The sequence below is a fragment of the Alligator sinensis genome, unplaced genomic scaffold (assembly GCF_000455745.1).
Source record: "Alligator sinensis unplaced genomic scaffold, ASM45574v1 scaffold147_1, whole genome shotgun sequence".
NCBI lineage: Eukaryota > Metazoa > Chordata > Crocodylia > Alligatoridae > Alligator > Alligator sinensis.
Window position 1 is genome coordinate 1138952 of NW_005841847.1, and position 12267 is coordinate 1151218.

Genomic DNA, 12267 nt, shown 5'->3' on the forward strand with positions numbered 1-12267 from the left:
CGCTTCTAGGAGCAAGTGCCGGCCAATTGCTGCAGCCGTTCCCAGAAGCAGCCACAACCACTCCCAAAAGCAGCTGCCGTGAGCACAGCAATCAGCTGGTGCTTGCAGTGGGGGCACCAGTATCCCTGCCTGCCCTGCCTGCCCATCGCCTAAGCGGCAAGCACAGCCATCAGGGGGTGCACTGGCACTCTCAGGGGTGCACATGCACTCCTGTGCACCCCCTATGCATTGCCACTTTGTGGAGGGGCACCATTGGAAAGGAAGGAGTGGGCAAGGCCAATTCCAGTGGCATTCTTTTACTCAGTCGTTGTGCAAAGTATGGCCTTATCATTACTGACACTATCTTCAGACAACGTGACAAGTACAAAACAACATGGCCACATCCCTATTCAAAATAATGGCACCTCTGTGACTACATCATTGTAAGAGTGCATGATCATGTGTGTCAGGAAATATCATGTGTGTCAGATAAGGAGCTGATGACTGCTGGATCAATCATCATTTAGTGAGATCAGTCATGTCCATCAGGGTTGCTTTGAAACATTGAAAAAAACCTAAATCAGTCTGAAGACAGTACAGCATCAAATTCCTTCAGACCCCTAGATACTGCAGAGCCCTGTAAACACATCTCAGTAAGAAACTCGCCAATCTTAGGATTGAAAATGATAACACTTGTGTTGAGAAAGAGTAGCAAGCTCTAAAATAGACCATCCATGAGGCTTGCATGAAATCAATTGGCTTTATCACCTGATGCCATCAGGGCTGGTTTGATGAAAACAATGCTGGGATCAAAGCCCTTCTTGATCAGAAGAGAAGAGCTTTCTGTGACTGGCAAAACTATCATAGGTCCAGTCAGAAGCAGGGAACGTTTTGATGGTTTAAAGCTGAAGCCCAGAAAAGATTCAAGAAATAAAAAAAAACTTGTGGGAAGAGAAGGCGAATGAAATCCAACAATTTGTTGACAATCATGATGTGCAGAGCTTCTTCAGTGCAGTCAAGGCTGCTTATGGACCAAGTTCTTGTGGACTTACCCTACTTAGATCTGAAGATGGTAGTACCCCTGTCATAGACTGCTGGAGGGAGCACTACCAAAAGCTCCTGAACTGAGAATCGGTGGTGACTGATGAAACCATCGAATCCATCCCACAGCATCCAGTAAGAGAAGCCCACCGACCTCTGAAGAAGTACACCAGGCAATAAGAGAGATGAGGAACAACAAAGCATCTGGCCCTGATGGCACAGCAGCTGAGGTCTTTAAAGTTGGTGGGGAAACTATGAACAACAAGTTCCACATATTGTTTCTTAAAATCTGGAACACTGAGGAAATTCCCACTGACCTAAGAAATGCCAATATTGTCACTATTTTTTTAAAAGGGAGATAAGGCTGACTATGGAAACTATAAAGGTATCACCCTCCTCTCCATTGCTGGGAAGATCCTTGCTCAATTAAGAAGTATGGCATTGGCTGAACCAACTGTTCCCTTTTGCCAAGGAAATCCTTCCCAAGTCTCAGTGCAGCTTCAGACCATCAAGAGGCACCAGGGACGTGTATTTTATGGCCCTGGCAGATCCAGGAAAAATGCTGAAGAACAGCACCAGGAACTGTATATTGCCCTTATTGATTTGATTTGACCAAAGCCACTATGGCTCTGCTATGGAGCCATTTGCCATTTGAACTGGTGTCAAGTAGGGGTACATGATTTCACCAATTTTGTTTTCCATCTTTCTTGCTGTCATCGAGATGCTCATCCATGACCTTCTGCCACATGACATCAACACTAAGTACAGGATGGATGGGAACTTTTTCAATCTCTCCCACCTCCTTGCCAAAACCAAAGTTACTTTAGCCTTGATTGTGGAACTTCAATACACTTATGATTGTGCTGACATACTGAGGAGGACCCACAAACAGCCCTTAACTGCTTCTCTCAGGCATACCAGTGCCTGAGACTGGCCCTTAACATAAAAAAACAAAGATGCTTCACCAGCCTTCTCCGAGCCAACTAACACCCTCCCCTCCCCCTGCTCCTGAGCAAGATCCTCATTGATGAACAGGAATTGGAGAATGTTGAACACTTTGCATACCTAAGCAGCCATCTCCCAAAGAAGGCCAACATCAATGATGAGATCCTTTGTAGGATCTGGTGTGCCAGCACTGCCTTCAGAAGACTGAATCATTGTGTGTTTAGTGATCATGACATCAAGACTCGAACAGAGCTTCTATTAGAGAAGGCTGTAGTACTCCCACCTCTTCTGTGTGGCTGTGAAGCTTGGATTACTTACAGGGACCACCTGAAAAGCCTGGAACACCATCACCAGTGCTACCTCCGGAAGATCCTTGACATAAAGCAGGAAGATTGTCACACAAATGTCAGTGTCCTCACTGATGCTAACACTGCCAGTATGGAAGTATTGATAATTCAACATCAGTTGCTGTGGACATGGCATTATGTGCATATTTATATTCAGATGAAGCACAGGGCAACCTGGTTTGGTTCCACTTCATAGGAAGTGGGATCTCACTAATAAAATGTGAAACAGGCTGAGAGAGAGTGGGCATCAGAGGGATTCTGGGTGAATTGTTTAGGGCCCTGTTTGGTGATGTTTGCCAAACATTTAAGACTGGTAAAGAAACAGGAATGATTGAAAATTGAAAAGAAAGCTGCAGCTCAGCTGTAGGAATGAAGAGGAACTCAAAATGTATTCAACTTTGTGGTTCACCATGTTTTGAAAAAGAGTTGGTGCTGAGGGGGACTGCATGCAATGGGCACTACCATATATCTTATTCAGGTGGGCTTTACTAAGCTATCTGTGTGGTCTGTCCAGTATGGGCTGCATGTTTTACAGCCATGCTCAGGGTTGGCTCACAGTATGGGGAACAAGCAGAAGGAACTTGTCCTCCTGCTAGCTAACACAAACCCAGACATAGTGGGGCTCACTGAAACTTGGTGGGATCCAACGCATGATGGGGTGGTAAACATCAAGGGCTATAGGCGGTAGAGGTGGGATAGAACAGGGAGGAAAGGTGGGGGTGTGGTGCTCTATGTCAAAGAGCAATACACATCCTCTGCAAACAGCACTGCGTCTGAAGTAGGGAAAATGGAGGTGCTCTGGGTCAGAATACAAAGGGGTCGGGGGAAAGGGACCTAACGATGGGGGTTTACTACAGGCCACCTAACCAGAGAGAAGAGCTGGACTGGGAACTCGCGGAGGCAGTTAAGTCAAGGGACTTGGTCATCATGGGTGATCTAAACTACCTGGACATCTGCTGGGAAGAGCAGTCAGCCAGGTCTGACCTCTCATGTAGGTTCCTAGCCAAATTATAGGACCTTCACCTAACCCAGGAGGTGCACAGTCCCACCAGGGGAAATGCCTTGTTGGACCTAGTCCTGGCCACAGGCGACAACCTGGTGAGGGGACTGTGGCTGCTCGACCAACTGGGTGATAACAACCATCGCCTACTAGAATTTACCATCCAGTGCAGGGTGTCAAAAGCCTGCAGCAAGGCAGCAGCCCTGAACTTTAGGAGAGCGGATTTCAGTGAGGTAAGGAGACTAGTCAGGGAAACACAGGTCCCGGAGGGGAGGGGAGGGGAGTTGGGAGTCCAAGAAGAGTGGTCGTTCCTTAAGGAGACGATCCTCCAAGCCCAAAGCGTGACAATCCCCATGTGGATCAAAGGGGGCAAGAGTGCTCAAAAGCCCCCATGGCTCACCAAAAGCATCCACGAATGCCTCAGAGCCAAAAAGGAGGTGTACACCCAATGGAAGGGAAGGGCCATCACCAAGGTGGATTATACCTCCTTGGCTCGAGATTGTAGGGGACTATTAGGAAGGCTAAGGCAGAGATGGAACTGGGACTAGTGATTCGGATCAAAGATAACAAGTCCTTTTTTAAATACATAGTGGGTAAAAAGAAGGTGCCAAATAATGTGGGGCCTCTGCAGGACATGCTTGGTAATCTGGTGGTAGCACCAGATGACAAAACTAATCTCTTTAACAGATTCTTTGCTTCCATTTTTCTGAGCAGGGACTGGGTCACGGACTCAGGTGAGGTGCAGCCAGGCCAGTGAGGACCTAGTCAGGGAACTTCTGGAGGGACTAGATACGTTCAAATCAACAGGTCCTGGCGATCTCCACCCCAAAGTGCTTAGGGAACTGGCAGAGGTCATTGCAGGACCCCTGGCATGGCTTTACAAGCACTTATGGTGCCCTGGTGAGGTGTCTGACAACTGGAAAAGAGCCAATGTGGTCCCCATTTTCAAAAAAGGGAGGAAAGAGGGCCCAGGAAACTATAGGCCCGTTAGTCTTACCTCTTTGAGAAAATTATCCAGGAGTACATCTGCGAGGGACCAGCAGGGGAGTTTATGCTTAGGGGCAATCAACACGGGTTCATTAGAGGCAGGCTCTGTCAGAGCAACCCTGGGGGCGTTTCAGGTTACAAAAGCCATGGACGCAGGTGTCACAGTGGACGTAACCTTCCTGGACTTTAGGAAGGCCTTCAACACCGTCTTTCACCCCATCCTCATTAAAAAATTAGGTGTCTGTGGTGTCAATGACTACACAGTCAGATGGGTCACAAATTGGCTGGAGGGCCACACCCAGGGTGTGGTGGAGGGTGGGTCATTTTTCACCTGGAGAGATGTGGTCAGTGGGGTTCCCCAGGGCTCGGTCCTCAGGCCCACACTGTTCAATATGTTCATTGGCGATTTGGACGAGGGGGTGAAAAGCACCTTGTTCAAGTTCGCAGATGACACTAAGATGTGGGGAGAAGTGAGTACACTAGAAGAGAGGGACAGGCTACAACTAGATCTCGACAGGTTACAGGGGTGGGTGGATGAGAATAGGATGGAATACAATACTGACAAGTGCAAGGTGTTGCACCTGGGGAGGAAGGACCAGCAGCATACCTACAGGCTGGGGAATTCCCTTCTTGTCAGCACAGAGGCAAAGAAGGATCTTGGAATCACTATTGATTCCAAGATGAACGTGGGCCGCCAGTGTGGGAACGCGGTCAGGAAGGCTAACCGCACTTTGTCGTGCATCCATAGATGCTTCATGAACGGGTCCAAGGAGGTGATCCTCCCCCTCTATGCAACATTGGTCAGGCTGCAGTTGGAGTACTGTATCCAGTTCTGGGCGCCACACTTCAGGAGGGGTGTGGACAGCATTGAGAGGGTTCCTAAGAGGGCCACTCGCATGATTAGGGGGCAGCAAGGCAGGCCCTACGAGGAGAGGCTACGGGACCTGAACCTGTTCAGCCTCCCCAAAAGAAGGCTGAGAGGGGATCTGGTGGCCACCTGTAAACTTGCCAAGGGGGACCAGCAGGCAATAGGAGAGTCCATGTTCCCCCCGAGCACTACCGGGGGTAACAAGGAACAATGGCCATAAGTTGACTTAGAGGAGATACAGGCTAGATATCAGGAGGCACTACTTCACAGTCAGGGCGGCTAGGAGCTGAAACCAACTTCCAAGGGAAGTAGTGCTCGCTCCTACCCTGGGGGTCTTCAAAAGGAGGCTAGACAGCCACCTAGCTGGGGTCATTTGACCCCAGCATCCTTTCCTGCCCATGGCAGGGGGTCGAACTAGATAATCTGCTTAGGTCCCTTCCGACCCTACCAACTATGAAACCAACTATGAAACTATGCATTTAATCAATTTCGTAGTTGGTTTTCATTGCTGAGCACACGTTGCTTTTGGCAAACATTTAATTATAGACAACGTGTTTAATGAGGTTTCCTTGCATGCAAATATAAGACAAGGGGATTTTTCCCCCATGCTGATTTGGGGAAAAGAAAAAAAATTCAAGTAAGCATGATAATTAATAACTGTGTTTGTTTGTTTAAAGTACACTTGCAACTTCTAAAAACATATGAGGTCAACATATGTGGGGTTTTTTCAATAAACTAAACAGTATATACTGTGTGACTCAAACTTGCAGATGTATATCTGTCAAATAAGAAGATTAATTTTATATTGTCACTATTTTAATATTACACTTTGTACAATGGGGCACTCTGTTTACCTCAAGGAGAAATGTTGTGGAAGTGTCTTTCAATAGTGATATTTAAATACAACAAATGAATATAATTAAATACAGATTAAGGGAGATGCTGGTGAACACTTGGCCAATACCCTAGAAAAGGATTTTGTTAACCACTTCTGTTCTGATAATGCACAAAAGCCAAGCCCATAAAGAGGCCATTTCAAAAGCTTCCTGGTGAGAGCCACACGACTGCATTCTGAGAGAGAGACTACCTGATATTTGCATAAAGAGCAATCATAATTTGCCTTTTTTTAAGCCTTAATTAAAATGTTTAAAGAGTTTAGGAAGTCCTATTTATGCATGCTTTCTACATATCTTTTTTTCAGCTCCAAGTCAACGTCCAAGAATTATCAGTTCTGTAAGGTCTGGTTCAAGGTACATCATCACTTGGGATCACGTCAAGCCCATGCCAAATGAATCAGCAGTTTCTGGATACAAAGTATGATCTATAAAAATAGCTTTTAACTTGCATATCCTGGACATGGTGTATTTCATAGCCAATAACGAACTTCAGTATCCACTCAAATTCCATTGCGCTTCCGTGCTAAGGCCCCTGGTTTCATACTTGGAGATCACAAATCCCACCTCTTTTAATACTGTGTGATCACAAAACTTCCTCTTATTTTTCTTAACAAGGGGCTATAATATAGAAAAGTTTGAGAATATCACATTAGATATTCAGTAGGGCCTTACTTCCCATACAGAAAGATGTATTTTTTTTCAGTTTTATGGAAAATCTTCCACAGACTATTCTCTTAAAATTTTGCTCTTTTTCCAAGTATGCATTGCTTTTCTGTCCTTCTCCTAGAAATCACAGTTCCCACAATATATGCCCTTTATAATCTAAGAAAGTAGATCTGTTTGTAATGAAACAGCATACCCTGTTACATGCAACTAGGGTACAACAAATGTAATATACGTGTAGTTAGTTATAGTTCATTGGTATGCAGAAACCTATAAAATGGGTTCCTCCCTAGCCTTAGTGTTTACTTTGAAGTAATACAGTTAGAGTTTTATATGCTACACACATAGGTCTCTTTGATAGATTGAGTTACTTCCTTTGAAAACAAGCAGAAATCATTTTCATATGTCACATAAGTCGCATACTAATTTCACACTTTAAATAGTCTGCCAGTTCTGAAACATTTTAGTAAAATAAATTATTAAGCTATCCTCCAAGAATGAGAATATTCTTAAATAACTTCTGTTATAGAATATTGTAATTCTGTAATGTGATTTATATTTATTTTATCTTTGGTGATACCAAAGTATTTTCCTCAGTCATTTAAAAACCTGTTTTGGACCCATATAGGAAAATGTTTTAAAAATAAGGTGGCATTATTTTGTCATAAAGAAATAAATTAGGAAAGCCTCTCTCTCTCTCTCTCTCTCTCTCACTCTCGCTCTCTCTCAGCTCCTTTGTTATTGGACACTCAGTGCAGCAATACACGTTATGTAGTTTTGATTCTTGTGAAGTATATGCACATGAAAGTGTATATGCATTAAATGTATTAATCAAAATTCGGTATGAGTGCAACTGTGGTATCAGTAACACTATGCCATTGCAATAACTGTACTTATTTTGGGGCTTTACAAGGTGCTGTATCGACCAGATGGCCAACATGAGGGCAAATTGTATTCAACTGGTAAACATTCAATAGAAGTCCCAGTCCCCAGAGATGGTGAATATGTGGTTGAGGTTCGTGCACACAGTAAAGGAGGAGATGGAGAAGTAGCTCAAATCAAAATTTCAGGTGGGCAGTTTTTTTTTTTTATATTGGGAGCTTGGGTTAGATGGTTCCCCTCTTCTGCACACAGTAGAGACTGCAGATACATGTCATTTGTGGCAAAAGATGTCTAGAGTGAAAATCTGTTTCGTTCCCTCTCTCTGCTCCCCTCTCTCTCTCTAATAAGTTTTTGAATGCACATGATACTGATCACTGTAGTATATACTATACAAAGTACTATTTCAGAAAAAAAATAAGTCATGAAATTAGACACCATTCTTGCTATCTTAAAATTTCAATACTTATATTGGTCTTTTAAAATTTGGGAAACAGTTATGATGATAAACTTCATATCCTGCCCTTTGAAACATAGCCCATATAGTTAGTAGTATCTGTTCTCAGTGTCGGTACATATATTATAATATGTATATTGTGGGAGAAGTGGCTGTTCAAAAAGGGAGCAATCCCAGAGAACAGCTGCTTTTCATTAACGATTTAATGAGCTTCAGCCTACAAATGTTTGTGCTACATAATACTTGTGTTAGTCTATAAGGTGCAAATCTACCCTGCTTCTACTCTTATATGTTACAGGCCATTCAGTTTCATTCAGTTACCTCTATGCTGAGCTTATTAGTTTGTGTATAGCTAAAGCATATCTTCCAGAAAAACATTTAGGTGTGATCTGAAGACATCAAGAAATAGAGACTCTACTATTTCACTGCTTGTTCCCATCGTTAATTGTCCTCACTATTAAAAACTTAATTCCTTATTAAATTTGTCTGGTTTTAGCTTCTAGTCATTGGTATTTGTAGTGGTTTCTCCTGCCTGTCCTATCTATTTTCTTATGCTAAAGATGCATTTAGTATCCAGTGTATTCTACCTTTGCAAGTATTTATACACTGTAATCAAGTCACCTCTTAATCTTCTTTTAAATAAGATAACAGATTGAGCTATTTAAATCTCCTACTGAAGGAGATGTTTTCTTCTGTCCCTTAAATAATTTGTCTGGCTTTTCTCTGCATGCTCTCTAACTTTTTAACATTTTAATATTCTTTTATAAAGAACTAGACTCTACACAGCATCACAAACCCACAATATTTGAGGTGTTCATGGAATGCCACACATATATTCTTGGATTTATTTTACTAATATGATGTGTGGTCTCTATGGGTAGCTAGCATTAAGCTAGCTCTGCTTAGCCTCATCATTCTTCTGTTTTTGTGAATTGTGGTCATTGATATGAATGCAGTAATGTAACTGGAGTGGGTGGGGAGAGAAGGGGGCAGTGGCTGGGGCAGCAGCTAGGCCCTTCCAAACATTGATAAATTTACATTTTAAAGGAGAGGTATAGCAAGAATAAAACCTGGAAACAGGCTTTTCAAAGAAGGGTATTTCCCCCAGTGGGGGAAAATAAGTGAGACTGTATCTTTAGAACACTGAATGAGTAATCAGTTGGTGCATCTACCCAAGATACTTAATGCGCAGAAGACTAATTCTACTGCATATTAGCATGGCAGGCAAAGCCCGTGCACAGTAGATTTAATTTAATGTGCAGTAGCATCACAAAAAAGAAGTTCATTTGCATTAATACTCAGTAGCACCAATTACAGCTCATTAAATTAATACCTGTCATTACAGGTACAAACAATGCACCATAATTGCGGCACATTAATGAACGTGTAGATGTTTCCTTTATGTACATCAGGATGTAAATATTCTCCTGGTTGTAATTGGATCAGGAAAAGCTCCTGGTCTGGTAAACAGATACACAACTGGGGCACAAAATTATATGCATAGCATATGCTTCCTGAGAATTGTGTAGAAATATGTAAATGCCCAGAGAAGGACAAGTAAATCCATGACAGCAAATCTAAAGTTTCATGGGCAAAAGATGCTTTAGTCTCCCAGTGATTTAGCTGGGCAATTCAGACTCCCAGTCTAGGAGAGGTCTTTGGCTTGGACAGAAGTGGAAGCTTCATTCTTAGAGCTTAGGACCAAGATGCACAGATAAGGTAAAATCATTGTTCTGATATTTTTGTGTTTGTTTATTTTTATATCTCTGTCTCTGATTTTGACTGCCCAGGCCTCACCATTGACTGCCAGTTTGTGTGTCATTCACAAATGTTATCTGTGTTATATTTGCTTTAAAATCATGGACGAACATGTTGAATAGCAAGGGACCTACTACTGATTCCTGTGGAAATCCATTAGAAATAACTCAGTTTGATAATGACTATTCATTGATTACTACATTTTGGAATTTGTCAATGTGTTAATCTTAATCCTTTTAACACATGTTATATTGATTTTGCATGATGCTAATTTTTAATCTGCACTGAAGGTAGGTCTTTCCTCCTAACAATAACAAGATCTAACTGGTGCCAGCGGCCTGATCGTGGATGTCACCATGACATTTTGTGATGATCTTTTCCAGCAAAATATGAATTGGTAGTGCACAGTTGGTTTTGGGCGCAGAAGAAGTCAACTGTGCAGTAAACAGCTCTTGTAGATGTGCCCAGGCTGGACTTTACTGCTCCAGCCAAGCAGGGAGACCCTTCACAATACCCTCATTGTGCTGCACAGCCTGCAAGGCAGTATGGGTCACCTAATCAGAGGTGTCCTGTACACTGCTATCATTACCAGGCAAACTGGGAGGCTGCAGGGCATACTGAGACATGTGAACAGGGTCCCCCTGGCTGTGTAGTGGCTCAGCATTAGAGTGTTTGGAGCAGACAGCTTGGGCCAAGGCTAGCTTGCATACCTTGGGGGGCAGGGAGGGGAGTTGTGAAGGAGGTGCAAAGCATCCTGGGAAGCTGGGAGACTGTGAGTTAGCCTGAATTTGGAAGGGATCTGGGGCAGAAGTTTAATAAGGTTAAATCAATTGATTTAACCTAAATTAGTTTAAGCCTGATACTGCATCCATCTAGGCTTATATTAAATTGGTTTCAGCCACTTTGAAAGTAGTTTATATGCACTGAACTTCTGGTGTGTTACAGATTTGAACTGGTTTCTGATCACTTATACTGGTTTATGTTTGTCTGTCCCTAGACCTATGAAGTTTTCTGTAGCAGATGAGGATTAACCCATTTACCATTGTTGTTCTTAACTATATGACAGGGTGATAGCATATTACCTAGCAGCTTTTCTGTAACTTGTAGGCTTTCCTGAAACACACTGATGGCAATTAGCATGTGTGTCTCGCCTGTCTGCTCAGAGTGGAGTTTCTAAAACTTACATGGAAAGATATACTCAATTAGCAATGCAAAATGCAACCAGAAATGTTGCTATAGTGGAATAATGATTTCTCCACAGATAGAAACTTACCTAAACTGCAGTTTTGCAGATTTCACAGAAACTGCAAAAAATGATGTTTTTTTATGATCACTGGGAAATCCAGCGTTGGCTGCAAAATCAACCAAAAAACAAAAAAGCAGTAGTGAGGTAGACTGAGTGAAGGCATTCTCTGCCAATCAGCAGGGAGGGGTGGGGCAAAAACAGTAGTGATGTAGATTCAGTGAAGGTGCCCTCTGCCAATCAGCAGCAATGGTCAGGGCCACCACAAAATGCCCACAAAAACAGCTTGGTGCACTGTGATCAGACTGTAAAAAACCCCCTTTGTCACTCCACAGCTTAGGTAGATCCCTATCCATAGAGTCCACCTCGCTGCTTTGCTGCATTACAGTGTTGGCTGAAAAATAAGTTATAACATGGCTATTGTTATGGTTATTTTAGCTATTGCAAAAATAACAAAAGATTTTGCCTTGCAAAAATCAAGTTTGTATTGATTTTCTGTCTCCTCTTTTTATGTTTCTTTGTCATCTTAAATTCTTTTTAGGAATGTAACTAAAGCCTCTATTTAAACTAAATTTTGGGACATGTCACTTAATCAGACTAAAATATATACTTTCACTGTGGCTTTTGTTAACCAATGTCTTATTCAGTGAGGATTTGGGGTTTTTTTTGTTTGTTTGTTTGTTTTTTCCTTTTGCCACATTACAGTGAATGCCTGAGCAATGTAGTTAGAATTCTGTATTTAGTACCACAACCAACTAAAGACTGGAACAGCTTGTTTAACCATAGAAATCAGCTTCTCTAACTAATGGCAGGCTTATTTATTTTTAATGTATTAAGTACTAGGGATTTTCTTTGTAACAGACTCTGCTGATTGCAGTGTTTTGTCATAATGTTGATATTAATGTAATCACAGCGCTAGTCTGAAACACTGCAATGAATACAAATCAAAAACATATGGTGCATGGTCCCTTCTCACTTGCACTTGTATAACTGCATTGGCTTTAGCAGAGATACTTATTTTGGCATAAATTAGGAGTAACAGGAGAATCAAGCCTATGGATTTGTACATGATTTCATTCCTGAAAGAGGATGGAATCTTTCTTTTCTCACAGTACTTTTCATACATTTTATTCAAAATACTTAAGTGGACAAAGAATAATTTATATATTTTGTACTTACAGCCTAAGAGCAAAAATACAGCATT

General features: G+C 42.3%; 1 protein-coding gene across 1 annotated transcript in view; it reads left to right on the top strand.

The window, feature by feature from the left end:
* The window catches only part of CNTN1 (contactin 1), a 189173-nt gene that overhangs the window by 144936 nt on the left and 31970 nt on the right, over positions 1-12267 (top strand). The window contains exons 20-21 of the mRNA XM_006015910.2: positions 6369-6481; positions 7640-7796. Coding sequence (XP_006015972.2) covers positions 6369-6481; positions 7640-7796 — 270 coding nt within the window. The remainder of the gene's footprint in view (positions 1-6368; positions 6482-7639; positions 7797-12267) is intronic.